Below are 22,506 nucleotides of genomic sequence, written 5' to 3'. Positions count from 1 at the left end.
GGCTACAGAAGAAGCTACGCTAATGCAAAGGAGATTGGAATGACAAGTGGACTACACGTCTTGAATGTTCAGAAAGTTAAGCTTACGTAGCAAGAATCTTATTGACTAAAATGATTGAAATGATACAGTACTGCTGGAGTAGGCTAGCTGGCAGTGGCTGCGTTGTTGACACTACACTAATCACTACACTAATCAAGTCGTTCCGTCGAGTGTAATAGTTTCTACAGTGCTGCTATTCGGGGGCTAGCTAGCAGTGTTGATTGCGTTACGTTACGTTAAAAGAACGACAATAGCTGGCTAGCTAAACCTAGAAAATCGCTCTAGACTACACAATTGTCTTAGATACAAAGACGGCTATGTAGCTAGCTAGCTACGATCAAACAAATCAAACCGTTGTACTGTAATGAAGTGAAATGAAAATGTGATACTACCTGTGGAGCGAAGCGGAATGTTGACCGGGTAGTTGAAGTTCTATTCGGTAGAGATTGGCTAGCTGTTGGCTAGCTAGCTAGCAGTATCTCCTACGTTAAGGACGACAAATAGCTGGCTAGCTAACCTCGGTAAATTAAGATAATCACTCTAAGTCTACACACTCTAAACTACACAATTATCTTGGATACGAAGACAGCAAAGACAACTATGTAGCTAGCTAACACTACACTAATCGAGTCGTTCAGTTGAGTGTAATAGTTTCTACAGTGCTGGTGGACGGTGGACGTTAGCTAGCTGCTTAGCTAGCTGCTGGGCAGATAGCAGTGTAGACTACGTTAGGACGACGAAATACGATAATTACGCAATTATCTTTGATACAAAGACGGCTATGTAGCTAGCTAAGAAGAAATTGCTAAGATTAGACAAATCAAACCGTTGTACTATAATGAAATGTAATGAAAATGTAATGAAAAGTAATACTACCTGCGGACCGAAGTGTGGATGTTGATGTTGTTCATGATGATGTTGTTTATGATAATGATGATGATGTTGTTTATGATGATGTTGTTTAGGTTGATGATGTTGATTTAAAAAAAATGTATTTCACCTTTATTTAACCAGGTAAGCTAGTTGAGAACAAGTTCTCATTTGCAACTGCGACCTGGCCAAGATAAAGCATAGCAGTTCGACACATACAACAACACAGAGTTACACATGGAATAAACAAACATACAGTCAATAATACAGTAGAATAAAGAAAACAAAGTCTATATACAGTGAGTGCAAATAAGGTCAAATAAGGGCGTTAAGGCAATAAATAGGCCATGGTGGTGAAGTAATTACAATATGGCAATTAAACACTGGAATGGTAGATGTGCAAAAGATGGATGTGCAAGTAGAGATACTGTGGTGCAAAAGGAGCAAAATAAATCAATACAGTATGGGGATGAGGTAGATAGATGGGCTGTATACAGATGGGCTATGAACAGGTGCAGTGATCTGTGAGCTGCTCTTAAAGCTGGTGAGGGAGATGGGAATCTCCAGCTTCAGTGATTTTTGCAGTTCGTTCCAGTCAGTGGCAGCAGAGAACTGGAAGGAAAGGCGACCAAAGGAGGAATTGGCTTTGGGGGTGACCAGTGAGATATACCCGCTGGAGCGTGTGCTACGAGTGGGTGCTGCTATAGTGATCAGCGAGCTGAGATAGGGCGGGCCTTTACCTAGCAGAGACTTGTAGATAACCTGTAGCCAGTGGGTTTGGCGACGAGTATGAAGCGAGGGCCAGCCAACGAGAGTGTACAGGTCGCAGTGGTGGGTAGTATATGGGGCTTTGGTGACTACACCCAGTTGACTATATGGGGCTTTGGTGACTACACCCAGTTTGCTGAGTAGAATGTTGGAGGCTATTTTATAGATGACATCGCCAAAGTCAAGGATCGGTAGGATGATCAGTTTTACGAGGGTATGTTTGGCAGCATGAGTGAAGGAAGCTTTGTTGCGAAATAGGAAGCCGATTCTAGATTTAATTTTTGATTGGAGATGCTTAATGTGAGTCTGGAAGGAGAGTTTACAGTCTAGCCAGACACCTAGGTATTTGTAGTTATCCACGTATTCTAAGTCAGAGCCGTCCAGAATAGTGATGCTGGATGGGCGGGCAAGTGCGGGCAATGATCGGTTGGATAGCATGCATTTAGTTTTATTTGCGTTTAAGAGCAGTTGGAGGCCACGGAAGGAGAGTTGTATGGCATTCAAGCTCGTCTGGAGGTTAGTTAACACAGTGTCCAAAGAAGGAGAGTAGGAAGGAGAGAGGAGAGGAGAGAATAGAGGAGAGTAAGAGAGGAGAGGAGAGATTATGTTAATGTTGATAATGTTGATTATGATGTGATGTTAATGTTGTTGATGTTGATTATGTTAATGTTGATGATGATGTTGATTATGATGTGATGTTAATGTTGTTGATGTTGATTATGTTAATGGTGATGATGATGATGATGTTGATTATGATGTGATGATGTTTATGATGAAGATGTTAATGATGATGATGTTAATGTTTATGATGTTGATGATGATAATGTTGTTTATGATGTTGATGATGATAATGTTGTTTATGATGTTGATGATAATGTTGTTTATGATGTTAATGTTGTTTATGATGTTGATAGTGTTGTTTATGATGTTGATGATGATGTGATGTTAATGTTGTTTATGATGTTGTTGATGATGTTAATGTTGTTTATGATGTTGTTGATAATGTTAATGTTGTTTATGATGATGATGATGTTAATGTTGTTTATGATGTTGTTGATAATGTTAATGTTGTTTATGATGTTGATGATGTTAATGTTGTTTATGATGTTGTTGATAATGTTAATGTTGTTTATGATGTTGATGATGTTAAAGATGATGATGATGATGATGATGATGATGATGTTAATGTTGTTGATGATGTTAAAGATGATGTTAAAGATGATGATGATGATGATGTTAATGTTTATGATGTTGATGATGACCCGACGATTATGACATTGATGTTCTTGTTATTGATGACGATGATGTTACTGACCATGATCATTTTGATAACAGTGATGCTGATGAAGGTGTCTCCTGCTCCTGTAGGTAAAGTGTGACCAGTACTGGCCAAGCCGGGGTACAGAGACCTATGGCATGACTCAGGTCACCATACTGGACACTATGGAACTGGCCACATTCTGCGTGCGCACCTTCTCCCTGCAGAAGGTCAGTACACACAAACGCATGCACAAATACTGTACACACACACATGCATAGAAGCACACTTATGCACTCACACACACAAACTCCACTTCACCTCCCTTGTCTTTTCTCCCTCCTCTCTACTCCTCTGTTATTTTGGTAAATCCCCTGTCATTTGCTGTTGATTAATTTACGGTCTTGCCCCATGATACTTCTACACTGTCGGCTAATGAACCAGAAACAATTTGAAGGGATTTGAATTAAGATCTGCTCCGTCACCCTATGAGAAAAGAGCAGAGAACAAAGAGGCTGTTGTTAGGCAGTAGTTAATGGAGCATTGCATTCTAGCCAGTCAATTTGAGCCTGTGTTACTGCTACTACAATAGCATAGGTCCTGAATATTCTACCTAATCTAGGATATAGACCCATACCAGGCCTCAGTGTCCCAAATACAGAAACTAAAGTAGGCCAGCTGTCTTTGAAGTGTTTTGAGGTTTTGTACATGAATATCTCAATTAATATGTTATGTAATGTCTGGAAGCATAACTATTATGCATGTGGAGAACACAGATGCTTTTGTCTGGTTTCTGAAAGTTTCTGTCCCTGCCACTGTGTCTCATAAAGTAGTAATGATAATACTGGCTTCCCTCTCCTCTACTCTCTCCCCGCTGCTCTCCTCTATCCTCTGTCCCCTCTCCTCTCTATTCTCTAATATCTACTCTCCTCTCTCCTCTATACTATGCTCTATTCTCACTCGTCTCGTCACTCCTCTCTCCTCTCCTCTCTCCTCTCCTCCCTAATCTCCTCCCTACTCTCCTCTCTAATCTCCTCTCTTCTCCCTACTCTCCTCTTCTCTCTCCTCTCTAATCTCCCTCTCTTCTCCCTACTCTCCTCTCCTCCCTCCTACCTCCTCTCTACTCTCCTCTACTCTCCTCCTCTCCACTCTACTCTACTCTCTCATTCTCTCCCTACTCTCCTCTCCTCCCTACTCTCCTCCCTACTCTCCTCCCTACTCTCCTCTTCTCCCTCCTCTCCTCTTCTCCTCTTCTCCCTACTCTCCTCTTCTCCCTACTCTCCTCTTCTCCCTCCTCTTCTCCCTCTTCTCTCCTCCCTCTCCCTCCTCTCCTCTTCTCCCTACTCTCCTCTTCTCCCTCTCCTCCCTCTCTCTCTTCCCTACTCTCCTCTCCCCTCTCCTCTCCTCCCTCTCTCCTCTTCTCCCTACTCTCCTCTTCTCCCTCCCTCCTCCTCCCTCTTCTCCCTACTCTCCTCTCTCTCTACTCTCTCTTCTCCTCTTCTCCCTCCCTCTCATCTTCTCCCTACTCTCTCCCTCTCCTCTTCTCCCTACTCTCCTCTTCTCCCTCCTCTCCTCTTCTCCTCTCCCTCTCCTCTCCCTACTCTTCTCCCTCCTCTCCTCTCTCCTCCCTCCTCTCCTCTTCTCCCTACTCTCCTCTTCTCCCTCCCTCTCTTCTCCCTCCTCTCCTCCCTACTCTCCTCTTCTCCCTCCCTCCTCTCCTCTTCTCCCTACTCTCCTCTTCTCCCTCCTCTCCTCTCCTCTTCTCCCTACTCTCCTCTCTCCCTCCCTCTCCTCCCTCCCTCTCGTCTTCTCCCTACTCTCCTCTCCTCTTCTCCCTCCTCTCCTCTTCTCCCTACTCTCCTCCTTCTCCCTCTCCTCTCTCTCCTCTTCTCCCTACTCTCCCTTCTCTCTCCTCTCCCTCCCCTCTCCTCTCCTCTCCTCTCCCTACTCCCTCTCCTCTTCTCTCTCCTCTCCCTCCCTACTCTACTCTCTCTTCTCCCTACTCTCCTCTCCTCCCCTCTTTCTCCCTACTCTCCTCTCCTCTTCTCCCTACTCTCCTCTCCCTATTCTCCCTACTCTCCTCTCCTCTTCTCCCTCCCTCCTCTCTTCTCCCTCTCTCCCTCATCCTCCCTACTCTCCTCTCCTCTTCTCCCTACTTCTCCTCTTCTCCCTACTCTCCCCTCTTCTCCCTCCTCTCCTCTTCTCCCTACTCTCCTCTTCTCCCTACTCTCCTCTTCTCCTCTCCTCCCTACTCTCCTCTTCTCCCTCCCTCCCCTCTCGTCTTCTCCCTACTCTCCTCTTCTCCCTACTCTCCTATCCTCTCTCCCTCCTCTCCTCTTCTCCCTACTCTCCTCTTCTCTCCTCCTCTCCTCTCTCTTCTCCCTACTCTCCTCCCTACTCTCTCCTCTTCTCCCTCCTCTCCTCCTTCTCCCTCCTCTCCCATCTTCTCCCTCCTCTCCTCTTCTCCTCCTCTCCTCTTCTCCCTCCTCTCCTCTTCTCCCTACTCTCTCCTCTTCTCCTCTCCTCTCCTCCTCTCCTCTCATCTTCTCCCTACTCTCCTCTTCTCCCTACTCTCCTCTTCTCCCTACTCTCCTCTTCTCCCTCCTCTCCTCTTCTCCCTCCTCTCATCTTCTCCCTACTCTCCTCTTCTCCCTCTTCTCCTCTCTCCTCTTCTCCCTACTCTCCTCTCCTCCTCTTCTCCCTACTCTCCTCTTCTCCCCTCTCCTCTCTCCCTTCTCCCTCCTCTCTCCTCTCCTCTTCTCCCTACTCTCCTCTTCTCCCTCCTCTCCTCTTCTCCTCTTCTCCCTACTCTCCTCTTCTCCCTCCTCTCCTCTTCTCCCTACTCTCCTCTCCTCTTCTCCCTACTCTCCTCTTCTCCCTACTCTCTTCCTCCTCTCCCTTCTCCCTCCTCCTCTTCTCCCTCCTCTCCCATCTTCTCTCCCTACTCTCCTCTTCTCCCTACTCTCCTCTTCTCCCTACTCTCCTCCCTACTCTCCTCCCTCCCTCTCCCTTTCCTCCCTTCTCCCTCCCTCTCCCTCTCCCTCTCTCCTCTTCTCCCTACTCTCCTCTTCTCCCTTCTCCTCTCCTCTTCTTCTCCCTACTCTCCTCTCCTCTCTCTCCCTCCTCTCCCTCTTCTCCCTCTCTCCCCTTCTCCCTCCTCTCCTCTTCTCCCTCCTCTCCTCCCTCCTCTCTCTTCTCCCTACTCTCCTCTTCTCCTCCTCCCTCTCCCTCTCCTCTTCTCCCTACTCTCCTCTTCTCCCTCCTCTTCTCTCCCTCTCTCCTCTTCTCCCTACTCCTCTTCTTCTCCCTACTCTCTTCTTCTCCCTACTCTCTTCTTCTCCCTACTCTCCTCTTCTCCCTACTCTCCTCTTCTCCCTCCTCTTCTCTTCTCCCTCCTCTCCTCTCCTCTCCTCTCCTCACCTCCTCTTCTCCTCTTCTCCCTACTCTCCTCTTCTCCTCTCCTCCCTACTCTCCTCTTCTCCCTACTCTCCTCTTCTCCCTCCTCTCCTCTCCTCTTCTCCCTACTCTCCTCTTCTCCCTCCTCTCCTCTCCTCTTCTCCCTCCTCTCCTCTCCTCTTCTCCCTACTCTCCTCTTCTCCCTCTCTCTCTCTCCCTCTTCCTCCTCCCTACTCTCCTCTCTCTCCCTACTCTCCTCTTCCCTCTCTCCTCTTCTCCTTCTCCTCTCCTCTTCTCCCTACTCTCCTCTTCTCCCTACTCTCCTCTCCTCTTCTCCCTACTCTCCTCTTCTCCCTACTCTCCTCTTCTCTTCTCCCTCTCTTCTCCCTACTCTCCTCTTCTCCCTACTCTCTCCTCTTCTCCCTACTCTCCTCTTCTCCCTACTCCTCTTCTCTTCTCCCTCTTCTCCTCCCTCTCTCTTCCCTACTCTCTCCTCTCTCCTCTCCCCTCTCCTCCCTACTCTCCTCTTCTCCCTCCTCTCCTCTCCTCCCTACTCTCCTCTTCTCCCTACTCTCCTCTTCTCCCTCTCTCCTCCTCCCTCCTCTTCTCCCTCCTCTCCTCTTCTCCCTACTCTCCTCCCTCCTCTCTCCTCCCTCCTCTCCTTCTCCTCCTCTCCTCTTCTCCCTACTCTCCCTTCTCCCTTCTCCCTCCCTCTCCTCTTCTCCCTCCTCTCCTCTTCTCCCTCCTCTCATCTTCTCCCTACTCTCCTCTCCTCTCCCTCTCTCCTCCTCTCCTCTCCCTCCTCTCCTCCTCTCCTCTTCTCCCTCCTCTCATCTTCTCCCTACTCCTCTCCCTCTTCTCCCTACTCTCCTCTTCTCCCTACTCTCCTCTTCTCCCTACTCTCCTCTCCTCCTCCTTCTCCCTCCTCTCCTCTTCCCTCCCTCCTCTCCTCTCCTCTTCTCCCTCCTCCTCTCCCTCTCTCCTCTTCTGCCTCCTCTCCTCTCCTCTTCTCCCTACTCTCCTCTTCTCCCTCCTCTCCTCTCCTCTTCTCCCTACTCTCCTCTTCTCCCTACTCTCCTCTTCTCCCTCCTCTCCTCTCCTCTTCTCCCTACTCTCCTCTTCTCCCTCCTCTCCTCTTCTCCTCTTCTCCCTACTCTCCTCTTCTCCCTCCTCTCCTCTTCTCCCTACTCTCCTCTTCTCCCTACTCTCCTCTCCTCTTCTCCCTACTCTCCTCTTCTCCCTACTCTCCTCTCCTCTTCTCCCTACTCTCCTCTTCTCCCTCTTCTCCTCTCCTCCCTACTCTCCCTACTCCTCTCCTCTTCTCCCTACTCTCCTCTTCTCCTCTTCTCCTCTTCTCCCTCCTCTCCTCTTCTCCCTCCTCTCCTCTTCTCCCTCCTCTCCTCTTCTCCCTACTCTCCTCTCCTCTTCTCCCTCCTCTCCTCTTCTCCCTCCTCTCCTCTTCTCCCTCCTCTCATCTTCTCCCTACTCTCCTCTTCTCCCTCCTCTCCTCTTCTCCCTACTCTCCTCTCCTCTTCTCCCTACTCTCCTCTTCTCCCTACTCTCCTCTCCTCTTCTCCCTACTCTCCTCTTCTCCCTCCTCTCCTCTCCTCTTCTCCCTACTCTCCTCTTCTCCCTCCTCTTCTCCCTACTCTCCTCCTCCTTCTCTCCTCCTCTCCCTCCCCTCTCCTCCCTACTCTCCTCTTCTCCCTACTCTCCCTCTCCCTCTTCTCCCTACTCTCCTCTCCTCTTCTCCCTCCCTCCTCTCCTCTTCTCCCTCCTCTCCTCTTCTCCCTCTCCCTCCTCCCTCATCTTCTCCCTACTCTCCTCTCCTCTTCTCCCTCCTCTCCTCTTCTCCCTCCTCTCCTCTTCTCCCTCCTCTCATCTTCTCCCTACTCTCCTCTCCTCTTCTCCCTACTCTCCTCTCCTCTTCTCCCTACTCTCCTCTTCTCCCTACTCTCCTCTTCTCCCTACTCTTCTCTTCTCCCTACTCTCCTCTTCTCCCTACTCTCCTCTCTCACAGAATGGCTCGATGAATGTGATAATAGTTGTGGTAGTAATGATAACAATCTCTTCCCATCTCCTCTCCTCTCTCAGAATGGTTGTAATGAGCGGAGGGAGGTGCGTCAGTTCCAGTTCACTGCCTGGCCAGACCACGGTGTACCAGAGTACCCCACTCCGTTCCTGGCCTTCCTACGCAGGGTTAAAGCCTGCAACCCCCCTGACGCTGGTCCTGTCATCGCACACTGCAGGTACGAGGCCGCACACACAAACATATACTTACACATATACCCACACACACACACACACACACACACACACACACACACACACACACACACACACACACACACACACACACACACACACACACACACACACACACACACACACACACACACACACACACACACACACACAACATATACTATACCCATATACACACATATACACACACACACACACACACACATACACACACACACACACACACACACACACACACACACACATGCATAGGCCGCACACACAAACATATACTTATACACATATACCCCCACACACACACACACACACACACACACACACACACACACACACATATACCCACACACACATATATATACCCACACAAACATATACTTTATACACATATACCCACACACACACACACACACATATATACCCACACAAACATATACTTTATACACATATACCCACACACACACATATACCCACACAAACATATACCACATACACATATAACCACACACATACAGTGGGGAGAACAAGTATTTGATACACTGCCAATTTTTCAGGTTGTCCTACTTACAAAGCATGTAGAGGTCTGTAATTTTTTATCATAGGTACACTTCAACTGTGAGAGACGGAATTTAAAACAAAAATCCAGAAAATCACATTGTATGATTTTTAAGTAATTAATTTGCATTTTATTGCATGACATAAGTATTTGATCACCTACCAACCAGTAAGAATTCCGGCTCTCACAGACCTGTTAGTTTTTCTTTAAGAAGCCCTCCTGTTCTCCACTCAAACCAAGCTGCTTACCTATTGCAGATTCAGTCTTCCCAGCCTGGTGCAGGTTTACAATTTTGTTTCTGGTGTCCTTTGACAGCTCTTTGGTCTTGGCCATAGTGGAGTTTGGAGTGTGACTGTTTGAGGTTGTGGACAGGTGTCTTTTATACTGATAACAAGTTCAAACAGGTGCCATTAATACAGGTAATGAGTGGAGGACAGAGGAGCCTCTTAAAGAAGAAGTTACAGGTCTGTGAGAGCCCTCTTGCTTGTTTGTAGGTGACCAAATACTTATTTTCCACCATCATTTGCAAATAAGTTCATAAAAAATCCTACAATGTGATTTTCTGGATTTGTTTTTCTCATTTTGTCTGTCATAGTTGAAGTGTACCTATGATGAAAATTACAGGCCTCTCTCATATTTTTAAGTGGGAGAACATGCACAATTGGTGGCTGACTAAATACTCTTTTGCCCCACTGTATACCCACAAACACATATACGCACACAAACATATACCCACACACACTTATACCCACACACACTCATACCCACACACACTCATACCCACACACACACACATACCCACACACACATACCCACACACACACACATACCCACACACACTCATACCCACACACACATACCCACACACACACATACCCACACACACATACCCACACACACACATACCGACACACACTCATACCCACACACACACATACCCACACATGCATATACCCATATACACCAACACACACACACACACACACACACACACACACACACATACACCACACACACACATACACCACACACACATATGCCCGCACACACATATACAGCACACACATACATATACACACAGACACACCACACACACACATGTACCCACACACACACACACACATACACCACACACACACATACCACACAAACATATACCCACACACATACATATACCACAGACACGTACCCACACACACACATACCCACACACACATATACCCACACACACATTTACCACAGACCCATATACCACACACACATATACCCCCACACACATATACCACACACATTTACCACAGACCCATATACCACACACACATATACCCCCACACACATATACCACACACATATATACCCATACACACATATACCCACACACACATATATCCATACATACATACACACATATACCACACACACACAGATCCACACACGCATACAACAACACACACACATATACCCACGCACGCATACACCAACACACACACATATACCCACGCACGCATACACCGACACACATGCATATACAACACACACACGCACATACAACACACACACACATATACAATATACACACACCATATACACACACACACACACATATATACCATACACACATATACCACACACACACACATATACATACCACACACACACACACACATATCCACACACCCACGCACACACACATATACCCACGCACGCATACACCGACACACACGCATATACAACACACACACGCATATACAACACACACACGCATATACAACACACACACATATACAACACACACACGCATATACAACACACACACGCATATACAACACACACACGCATATACAACACACACACATATACCACACACACACACACATATACCCACACACACACACACATATACCCACACACAATTGGTGGCTGACTAAATACTTTTTTGCCCCACTGTATACCACACACGCATATACCCACACAGACATGTACCCACACACACTTACACCTGCACATCAACATACCACACACACATACCCACTCACACATACACCACACACACATATACCCCCACACACACACACACACACCCACACACACACATACCCCCACACAATTGGTGGCTGACTAAATACTTTTTTGCCCCACTGTATACCACACACGCATATACCCACACAGACATGTACCCACACACACTCACATGTACCCGCACACAAATTTACCACATACATATACCAGACACACATACCACACACCTGCGACATGTAAACAGCACATACTCACACACCCTGGATCCAGTCAGCCAAACATGAGAGGCTGTCTTGAAGAATTGCCACTGACAGTTCAGTAGGTATGTTTACACTCATAGATATCTTCCTCTCTTTCTTACCTCTCTCAGTGCGGGCGTGGGTCGTACCGGTTGCTTCATCGTGATCGACGCCATGCTGGAACGGATCAGACACGAGCGCACGGCCGACATCTATGGTCACGTGACTCTGATGAGGTCACAGCGGAACTACATGGTGCAGACGGAAGACCAGTACGGCTTCATCCACGAGGCGCTGCTGGAAGCAGTGGCTTGTGGGAACACGGAGGTGGCGGCCCGGAGCCTGTTCTCCTACATGCAGAAGCTGGGCAAGGTGGAGAGTGGAGAGCACGTCACTGGCATGGAGCTGGAGTTCAAGGTAAACATAGAAATACATCACTGGCATGGAGCTGGAGTTCAAGGTAAACATAGAAATACGTCACCGGCATGGAGCTGGAGTTCAAGGTAAACATAGAAATACATCACCGGCATGGAGCTGGAGTTCAAGGTAAACATAGAAATACATCACTGGCATGGAGCTGGAGTTCAAGGTAAACATAGAAATACATCACCGGCATGGAGCTGGAGTTCAAGGTAAACATAGAAATACATCACTGGCATGGAGCTGGAGTTCAAGGTAAACATAGAAATACATCACTGGCATGGAGCTGGAGTTCAAGGTAAACATAGAAATACAAATCAAATCAAATTTTATTTGTCACATACACATGGTTAGCAGATGTTAATGCGAGTGTAGCGAAATGCTTGTGCTTCTAGTTCCGACAATGCAGTAATAACCAACAAGTAATCTAACTAACATTTCCAAAACTAATATCTTATACACAGTGTAAGGGGATAAAGAATATGTACATAAAGATATGAATGAGTGATGGTACAGAGCAGCATAGGCAAGATACAGTAGATGGTATCGAGTACAGTATATACATATGAGATGAGTATGTAAACAAAGTGGCATAGTTAAAGTGGCTAGTGATACATGTATTACATAAGGATGCAGTAGATGATAGAGTACAGTATATACGTATACATATGAAATGAATAATGTAGGGTATGTAAACATTATATTAGGTAGCATTGTTTAAAGTGGCTAGTGATATATTTTACATCCTTTCCCATCAATTCCCATTATTGAAGTGGCTGGAGTTGAGCCAGTGTGTTGGCAGCAGCCACTCAATGTTAGTGGTTACTGTTTAACAGTCTGATGGCCTTGAGATAGAAGCTGTTTTTCAGTCTCTCGGTCCCAGCTTTGATGCCGCTGTACTGACCTCGCCTTCTGGATGATAGCGGGGTGAACAGGTAGTGGCTCGGGTGGGTGTTGTCCTTGATGATCTTTGTGGCCTTCCTGTAACATCGGGTGGTGTAGGTGTCCTGGAGGGCAGGTAGTTTGCCCCCGGTGATACGTTGTGCAGACCTCACTACCCTCTGGAGAGCCTTACGGTTGTGGGCGGAGCAGTTGCCGTACCAGGCGGTGATACAGCCCGCCAGGATGCTCTCGATTGTGCATCTGTAGAAGTTTGTGAGTGCTTTTGGTGACAAGCTAAATTTCTTCAGCCTCCTGAGGTTGAAGAGGTGCTGCTGCGCCTTCTTCACGATGCTGTCTGTGTGAGTGGACCAATTCAGTTTGTCTGTGATGTGTATGCCGAGGAACTTAAAACGTACTACCCTCTCCACTACTGTTCCATCGATGTGGATAGGGGGGTGCTCCCTCTGCTGTTTCCTGAAGTCCAATCATCTCCTTAGTTTTGTTGACGTTGAGTGTGAGGTTATTGTCCTGACACCACACTCCGAGGGCCCTCACCTCCTCCCTGTAGGCCGTCTCGTCGTTGTTGGTAATCAAGCCTACCACTGTTGTGTCGTCCGCAAACTTGATGATTGAGTTGGAGGCGTGCGTTGCCAGGGAGTACAGGAGAGGGCTCAGAACGCACCCTTGTGGGGCCCCAGTGTTGAGGATCAGCGGGGTGGAGATGTTGTTGCCTACCCTCACCACCTGGGGGCGGCCCGTCAGGAAGTCCAGTACCCAGTTGCACAGGGCAGGGTTGAGACCCAGGGTCTCGAGCTTGATGACGAGCTTGGAGGGTACTATGGTGTTAAATGCTGAGCTGTAGTCGATGAACAGCATTCTCACATAGGTATTCCTCTTGTCCAGATGGGTTAGGGCAGTGTGCAGTGTGGTTGAGATTGCGTCGTCTGTGGAGCTATTTGGGCGGTAAGCAAATTGGAGTGGGTCTAGGGTGTCAGGTAGGGTGGAGGTGATATGGTCCTTGACTAGTCTCTCAAAGCACTTCATGATGACGGAAGTGCAACGGGGGCGGTAGTCGTTTAGCTCAGTTACCTTAGCTTTCTTGGGAACAGGAACAATGGTGGCCCTCTTGAAGCATGTGGGAACAGCAGACTGGTATAGGGATTGATTGAATATGTCCGTAAACACATCAGCCAGCTGGTCTGCGCATGCTCTGAGGGCGCGGCTGGGGATGCCGTCTGGGCCTGCAGCCTTGCGAGGGTTAACACGTTTAAATGTTTTACTCACCTCGGCGGCATGGAGCTGGAGTTCAAGGTAAACATAGAAATATATTCAATAGAACATAAATACATCACTGGCATGGAGCTGGAGTTCAAGGTAAACATAGAAATACATCACCGGCGTGGAGTTGGAGTTCAAGGTAAACATAGAAATATATTCAATAGAACATAAATACATCACTGGCATGGAGCTGGAATTCAAGGTAAACATAGAAAGACCAGGTATTGAAATACATACAGTACATTTTGAATAGAAAACATGTTGAAATATAGTAGAAATACAGTTTTTCAATGCAAGTACAGAATAAATATTAGGAAGAATGCATTGCCCTTTAACTTTGTTCATAGGAACGTGTTTCTGTGGGGGGGAAACTCAAACCCCCCTTCACCCCTCCCCCCAGCGTCTGGCCAACACCAAAGCCCACACGTCTCGGTTCGTCAGTGCCAACCTGCCATGTAACAAGTTTAAGAACCGCCTGGTCAACATCATGCCCTATGAGACCACCCGCGTCTGTCTGCAGCCAATCCGAGGTCTGGAAGGATCAGATTACATCAACGCCAGCTACATTGATGGATACAGGTAAAGCTCAACCAAGGAAGAATAATTAGTAATATGGGCATCTCATTTCAAGGCATTGTTCCATAATACATGGACCAGTGGCCATATCTTGGGTCTCACATTATGCTTATAATATAATTGAAAAATCCAAATGAAAGAAATGTGTCCATTCTATCTTTGATGTCTTTACATTGGAACAGAACCCTGTATAACTCAACACCCATCGTCTATTGTATATAGGCAGCAGAGAGGTTACATGGCCACCCAGGGACCACTGGCTGAGACCACAGAGGACTTCTGGAGGATGCTGTGGGAACACAACTCTACCATCGTGGTCATGCTCACTAAACTGAGAGAGATGGGACGGGTAAGGTTACACACACACAAACACACACCTGCACATACACACACAAACACATCTGCACACGCATGCACGTATGCTCGCACACGCACAGAAACACACCACACAAACATACTCAGAGACACAAATACGTACGTGATGCCATCTCTGTACCCCTGTGTGTGCCTGCAGGAGAAGTGCCATCAGTACTGGCCCGCAGAGCGGTCTGCTCGTTACCAGTACTTTGTAGTGGATCCCATGGCTGAATACAACATGCCTCAGTATATCCTCAGAGAGTTTAAGGTCACCGATGCAAGGGTGAGAGTGTGTGTGTGTGCGTGTGTGTGTGTGTGTGTATTTATGTGTCCACAATACTGTATATCCTCCTCAGACAAGGCAAGGTCAATGACACAAGACTGTGTGCCTGTGGGTGTTGCTTTCAAATTACTTGTCCCTTTTGTAGCATATTTAATATTGGAATCAGACACCCTGACCTCTCCCCTCTATCTGCTCCTGGCAGCTAACATGTTCCTTCGACTCACAGTAGATTACACAGTAGTCAACCCTGTCCTCTCCTGATGCCCTTATCGTGGGTTTGTGTGTGTGCATGCTTGCATTCCTGTGCGTGTGTGTGAGCTGTCGATTACTCCAGTTCAGCCTGTCCTGTCCTGGCGGCCCGTTGACAGAGGTTGTATTGATCTCTGTTATAGTGGAGTCACGCCGTCTGAGCAGAGAACAGATGTAATTGGCTAGAGACAGGCAGGCCACAGAGCTAGAGACAGGCAGGCCACAGAGCTAGAGACAGGCAGGCCACAGAGCTAGAGACAGGCAGGCCACAGAGCTAGAGACAGGCAGGCCACAGAGCTAGAGACAGGCAGGCACAGAGCTAGAGACAGGCAGGCCACAGAGCTAGAGACAGGCAGAGCTAGAGACACAGGCCACAGAGCTAGAGACAGGCAGGCCACAGAGCTAGAGACAGGCAGGCCACAGAGCTAGAGACAGGCAGGCCACAGAGCTAGAGACAGGCAGGCCACAGAGCTAGAGACAGGCAGGCCACAGAGCTAGAGACAGGCAGGCCACAGAGTCTGGCAGACAAGACAGGACTCATAGACATATAAAGCCGACAGAGGGTTGGTGCTCAGCCACCAGAACAGACCTGATAAGACACAACTCTGGTAACAGACAGTACAATAGTTTGTTTGTTTAAATCAGTAGAAGGGATATCTCACCTTCACTTATCCACTCACATAAGATCAGAGAATACCAGTAACAATATGGAGAATGGTTTGAGAAGTGATACTCAACATTGCTCTCATCACCACTTCTTCTGCCCATTCTCGCATCAGGATGGCCAATCACGGACAGTTCGTCAGTTCCAGTTCACCGATTGGCCAGAGCAGGGAGTTCCTAAATCTGGAGAGGGCTTCATCGACTTCATTGGCCAGGTGCACAAAACCAAGGAGCAGTTTGGACAGGACGGCCCAATCAGTGTCCATTGCAGGTAAGAGTCATTGCCATAGCTATAGGTTTGACTAACAATGCTTTCCCCTGATATACTTCACACACCTCATTCTGATTACTGATGTACATTAGTCTAGCCACTATGTGTATATATGTGTGTGTATGTGTGTGTGTGTGTGTGTGTGTGTGTGTGTGTGTGTGTGTGTGTGTGTGTGTGTGTGTGTGTGTGTGTGTGTGTGTGTGTAGTGCGGGTGTGGGGCGGACCGGAGTCTTCATCACTCTGAGTATCATTCTGGAGAGGATGCGTTACGAGGGAGCTGTGGACATCTTCCAGACAGTGAAGATGCTGAGGACACAACGCCCTGCCATGGTACAGACGGAGGTAGGCTTCACAGTCTCACTGTTGAAAACCATGGATATCAGACAAGTACATGTGATTTCTCTGTGTCTGGAAGCCACGGTAATGGTAGGCTGTTGCTCTGTCCTGTCTATTTCCCTGGTTCAGGATGAGTACCAGTTCTCCTACCAGGCTACCCTGGAGTACCTGGGGAGTTTTGACCACTATGCAACCTAAGAGAGGAGAGGAACTGTCATCCCTCCATCCTTCTGTTCAGATAGAGGTCCACAGAGACGAGGAACAACGAGAGAGAGCCCAGACTGGAAAACGACTAAACAATTAACCTTATATCCCATTGGAGGGGCGACGCTACTAACAAGGAGTAATTATACAAGAACAACAACAGCAACATACAAAACAACAACAACATACAAAACAACAACAACTAGACAAACGTCAAATAAAATCTGTACTCTCAGGAAAGACCTGCAAAGGATGTGTTGGGAGTCAGAGACAGACTATTACATGTGTAATCCTGCATATTCTTCTTACCTCAGTGTTCAAAATGTGGAGGATTTATAAAACCTGTGTGTTGTGGTCAGCTATTTCAAAAACAAAACCAGTGATGTATAAAAGGACAACAAAAAGCCTGGATATCTGCTGCACCTTCAATGGGTTTTCTATCTTGTCTTTCTATGTTGGTTTAGTGTACAAGGGGGGAACACTTCCATGTGTCTGTGGGTTTAGTGTACAAGGGGGCAACACTTCCATGTGTCTGTGGGTTTAGTGTACAAGGGGAGAACACTTCCACGTGTCTGTGGGTTTAGTGTACAAGGGGGGAACACTTCCATGTGTCTGTGGGTTTAGTGTACAATGGGGCAACACTTCCATGTGTCTGTGGGTTTAGTGTACAAGGGGGAACACTTCCACGTGTCTGTGGGTTTATTGTACAAGGGGGAACACTTCCATGTGTCTGTGGGTTTAGTGTACAAGGGGGAACACTTCCACGTGTCTGTGGGTTTATTGTACAAGGGGGAACACTTCCATGTGTCTGTGGGTTTAGTGTACAAGGGGGAACACTTCCATGTGTCTGTGGGTTTAGTGTACAAGGGGGGAACACTTCCACGTGTCTGTGGGTTTATTGTACAAGGGGGGAACACTTCCATGTGTCTGTGGGTTTAGTGTACAAGGGGGGAACACTTCCACGTGTCTGTGGGTTTAGTGTACAAGGGGGGAACACTTCCACGTGTCTGTGGGTTTAGTGTACGAGGGGGGAACACTTCCACGTGTCTGTGGGTTTAGTGTACAAGGGGGGAACACTTCCACGTGTCTGTGGGTTTAGTGTACGAGGGGGGAACACTTCCACGTGTCTGTGGGTTTATTGTACGAGGGGGGAACACTTCCACGTGTCTGTGGGTTTAGTGTACGAGGGGGAACACTTCCATGTGTCTGTGGGTTTAGTGTACAAGGGGGAACACTTCCATGTGTCTGTGGGTTTAGTGTACAAGGGGGAACACTTCCACGTGTCTGTGGGTTTAGTGTACGAGGGGGAACACTTCCATGTGTCTGTGGGTTTAGTGTACAAGGGGGGAACACTTCCATGGGTCTGTGGGTTTAGTGTACAAGGGGGGAACACTTCCATGTGTCTGTGGGTTTAGTGTACAAGGGGGAACACTTCCATGTGTCTGTGGGTTTAGTGTACAAGGGGGAACACTTCCACGTGTCTGTGGGTTTAGTGTACGAGGGGGAACACTTCCACGTGTCTGTGGGTTTAGTGTACAAGGGGGAACACTTCCATGTGTCTGTGGGTTTAGTGTACAAGGGGGAACACTTCCACGTGTCTGTGGGTTTAGTGTACGAGGGGGGAACACTTCCATGTGTCTGTGGGTTTAGTGTACAAGGGGGGAACACTTCCATGTGTCTGTGGGTTTAGTGTACAAGGGGGGAACACTTCCATGTGTCTGTTGCTCTGCATTCGTGGTGTCTTGCTGCCACAGCTAGTCCTGGTCCACAGCACGGTTTTAGATCTATAGAACTAGAAGGACGGTTTGAGCTGCATGTCTGTGATTGGACACCAGACTCTTCTACCCACAGTGCCAAGAGAAACCACGCTGTTCCTGGGCAGATGGGAAATTAACTTTGACCTCTAATGAGAAGGAGGAATGGTACCCGTCTACATCCAGCATACATGATGATCCATGAGCTCCAGGTTGAGGTTGCCTGTAGGCACAGATCTAGGATCAGTACCATCCTGAAATCATAATCTAAACCATTTGGGGGGAAAAACAAAACTGACCTAAGATCATTGTCTGGGGGCAACTTCACCCTACTCCAAGTGTGGATCAATATTATTACCAGTCAATGTTCAGTCATCCATGCTTTGCTTGTTATGTTCTGACATCTTACTACATAGAGTAATGACAGTAAAGGTTAAACACAGTTTAGGCAATTCCATTTCAATCCCAGCCAGTCATTTCGGGAGATGCACTGAAATTACGTGTATGAATTGAAAATTGGCTATATTTTTCTTGGAGGACCATTTCGATGAATGAACAGAATTTGAGTTAATTTCCTTAATTGACTGGAGTGTTTTTTGGGGGGAACATTTTCCACATTCTGCAGAAAATATTGTAATGATCCTATTCATTGTGGTTCAGTGTGTTTGCCTTGTGTTTCACCATGTTGGTTTTCAGCTGCTTACGTTACATCTAAATTGTCTGAGCTAAGCAGTGAGCGTCATAATGTAGCTTACACCTACTTGAAATCTGCCATGGTCCTGATGGCTCAGTGTGTTGGAGTATGGTTCTGACAACACAAAGGTTGTGGGTTCAAATCCCGCTTGGGCTACATATACAGTAATGAGTATGTGTGTTAACGTTGAGTCGGATGAACTTTGTTTGCTTGATAAACACAAGCCCTCATGGGTTGAGAGTAGAACTCAAACTCTCTTCTCTTGCCCACAGTAAGACAGGACTCTTCACATCTTCTCACCGCTCTGTCTCTGCTTGTAGTCCCACTGTACAGAAAAACTAAAGGACACAACCTTTAGTCCACTCCAGCATCCCCCACAATCCCTTTAGATAACATCCTCTCCTCTTATTGATTTGACATTCTATAATCTGCTGCCCCAGATACGTTGTGATTGAACAGCACAGTATGAACTTAGACTGTATATACTGTGTAACGTATAGAGAGTTCTTTATAATGCAGTACATACAGTAGGCCTACCTGACGTAGAGTTAAGCAATAAGGCCCGAAGGGGTTGTGGTATATGGCAAATATACCATGGCTAAGTGCTGTTGTTAGGCAAGACGCAATGTGGAGTGCCTGGACACAGCCCTTTGTCGTGGTGTATTGACCATATATCACAACCCCCTGAGGTGCCTTATTGCTGTTATAAACTGGTTACCAACAGAATTAGAGCAGTAAAAATACATGTTTTGTCATACCCGTGGTATACGGTCTAATATACCACGGCTGTCAACCAATCAGCATTCAGGGCTCGACTACCCAGTTTATAAAAGTTCTTTAAAACACAGTTTATAGGCCTGACTGACGTATAGAGTTGAAACAAGTAGGGCATAATTATTATCATCAAAAAAGAGCCTTATTGTTGACCTTTTGATATGATTTTTGAAATATGTATCGTTCTATTTTGTTACTGTTATGGCTCTTTGTTTTTACTACTTTTTGATTTGTTTAATTGCTGTTTATTAGGGGAAAAGGACTCAATATAACCAATGAAATGTTGTTTACTTGGCAAGCCAATTTTTCTGTATGATATCGTCATATTTTTTTTAATGGTCATCTTTAAGTGCTTTCTTATTTGCTTTAGTATATCGTATACAGAACCTGCGTAGAATGCTATTTGATACTGCTGTCCTCACAGACAGATACTTAGATTCAGACCTAGTTTCAGTTTACAGCCCGTATCATAGCACCAGTGGTACGATCCAATAGGGGTTTAGGTTGTCAGGGCATAGAGAGTTTAAATGTCGAGCAAAGTACAGTAGTCGGTGAAAGTCTGGTGCACTGTATTCAGTGAACCGTGGCGTTTCAGCTCACTACTACAGATAGATGGAGAGTATAATGGCATTTTGACACAAAAGGAAAGGCCACACAAAAAGACAGATGGACAGACCCTCATTACTTTAATTAACAGCGGAATTTTCTTGATATGAAATTTAAGTGTGGTCCAAAAGTTTAGTGGAAAAAAAAGTCTAAATCTGGTGTGACTTAAAATGAACCTTAAAATGATGACTACATAATATATACACTGGACAAAAATATAAACGCAACATATAAAGTGTTGGTCCCATGTTTCATGAGCTGAAAAAAAAAGATTGTTCCATACTCACAAAAAGCTTCATTCTGTCAAATGTTGTTTACATCCCTGTTAGTGAGCATTTCTCATTTGTCTAGATAATCCATCCACCTGTCAGGTGTGGCATATCAAGAAGCTGATTAAACAGCATGATCATTACACAGGTGCACCTTGTGCTGGAGAGAATAAAAAGCCACTCTTAACTGTGGAGTTTTGCCACACAACACAATGCCACAGATGTCTCAAGTTTTAAGGGTGTGTGGAATTGACATGCTGACTGCAGGAATGTCCACCGGGGCTGTTACCAGAGAATGTAATGTTAATTTCTCTCCCATAAGCTGCCTCCAATGTTGTTTTAGAGAATTTGGCATTGTGTGGGTGAGCGGTGTGTTGTGAACAGAGTGCCCCATGGTGGCCGTGGGGTTATGGTATGGGCAGGCAGTAAAATATTTTAAATTGTTAAATGTTGCTTGTATATTTTTGTTCAGTATAAATATACCTGACATAAAAGACACACAGAGTAAACATGTGTCATCAAGCGAGGACCAGTTCCTATGACATCACATGATGATCATCATCTCCTTTAACCTGGTACCTGTTATTTCCTTTCAACCCTGGATGTAGATAATATTGAATGTTGACTTTGTATTAAAAGCAGGATGATTGAATATACCACATAATGAGTCATTTAGTTCCTCTGTCCTTGTATGTGAGTGTCTGACAGCTGGCTGAGAATCATGCACTGTAAAACAATAGGACTGAAAACAAGGGAAGACGAGCAAGGAGAAAGCCTTCATCATGAGATTAATCTCAAGGAAGGTGTGAACTGTGAAGTGTATGCTTGATATTCTTCCACTAGATGGAGTCCGAACTCCCTATCTTGCTGGAACATAGCTCCTTACTGCTTCCATAAATGCATTCACAGTCACACAGATGCTATGCTGACACATGGTTTTCTTTGAGCCCAAATGGTTTTCTTTGAATCAAATACAATTTTATTGGTCGCATACACATATTTAGCGGGGATTATTGCAGGTGTAGGGAAATGCTTGTGTTCCTAGTTCCAACAGTGCAGTAATATCTAAAAATAAACAACAATACACACAAATCTAAAGAGTAAAAGAATGAAATAAAGAAATACAGAATATTATTAGGAGCAATGTCGGAGTCTAGAATATATATATTTATTTATATATATATAGCGGTTCACAACACACACACCTATATATATATATACACAGTAACAGTCAAAAGTTTGGACATACCTACTCATTCAAGGGTTTTTCTTTATTTTTACTATTTTCTACATTGTAGAATAATAGTGGAGACATCAAAACTATGAAATAACCCATATGGAATTTTGTAGTGAGCAACAAAGTGTTAAACAAATCAAAACAGCCACCCTTTCCCTTAATGACAGCTTTGCACACTCTTGGCATTCTCTCAACCAGCTTCAAATGGAATGCTTTTTCAACAGTTTTGAAGGAGTTCCCACATAT

At 46.1% G+C, this 22,506-nt stretch overlaps 1 protein-coding gene across 5 annotated transcripts in view; it reads left to right on the top strand.

Moving 5' to 3' along the window:
* The window catches only part of LOC135510748 (receptor-type tyrosine-protein phosphatase S-like), a 139,433-nt gene extending 121,895 nt beyond the window's left edge, over nucleotides 1–17,538 (top strand). For 3 of the 5 annotated variants that reach the window (XM_064931934.1, XM_064931942.1, XM_064931925.1), the window contains 9 exons: nucleotides 3,046–3,165; nucleotides 8,426–8,580; nucleotides 11,539–11,824; nucleotides 14,388–14,566; nucleotides 14,786–14,912; nucleotides 15,078–15,203; nucleotides 16,232–16,386; nucleotides 16,593–16,728; nucleotides 16,852–17,536. In XM_064931934.1, the coding sequence (XP_064788006.1) occupies nucleotides 3,046–3,165; nucleotides 8,426–8,580; nucleotides 11,539–11,824; nucleotides 14,388–14,566; nucleotides 14,786–14,912; nucleotides 15,078–15,203; nucleotides 16,232–16,386; nucleotides 16,593–16,728; nucleotides 16,852–16,920 (1,353 nt within the window). In that variant the 3' untranslated portion in view covers nucleotides 16,921–17,536. Of the gene's footprint in view, nucleotides 1–3,045; nucleotides 3,166–8,425; nucleotides 8,581–11,538; nucleotides 11,825–14,387; nucleotides 14,567–14,785; nucleotides 14,913–15,077; nucleotides 15,204–16,231; nucleotides 16,387–16,592; nucleotides 16,729–16,851 lie in introns of all 5 variants that reach the window. The other 2 variants (XM_064931956.1, XM_064931951.1) reach the window with 2 other exon arrangements.
* Nucleotides 17,539–22,506: the final 4,968 nt, after the last annotated feature.

Source organism: Oncorhynchus masou, chromosome 3 (assembly GCF_036934945.1).
Source record: "Oncorhynchus masou masou isolate Uvic2021 chromosome 3, UVic_Omas_1.1, whole genome shotgun sequence".
Taxonomy (NCBI): domain Eukaryota; kingdom Metazoa; phylum Chordata; class Actinopteri; order Salmoniformes; family Salmonidae; genus Oncorhynchus; species Oncorhynchus masou.
Note: the sequence above shows the minus strand (reverse complement) of the source record. Positions and strands in the feature narration are given on the sequence as shown.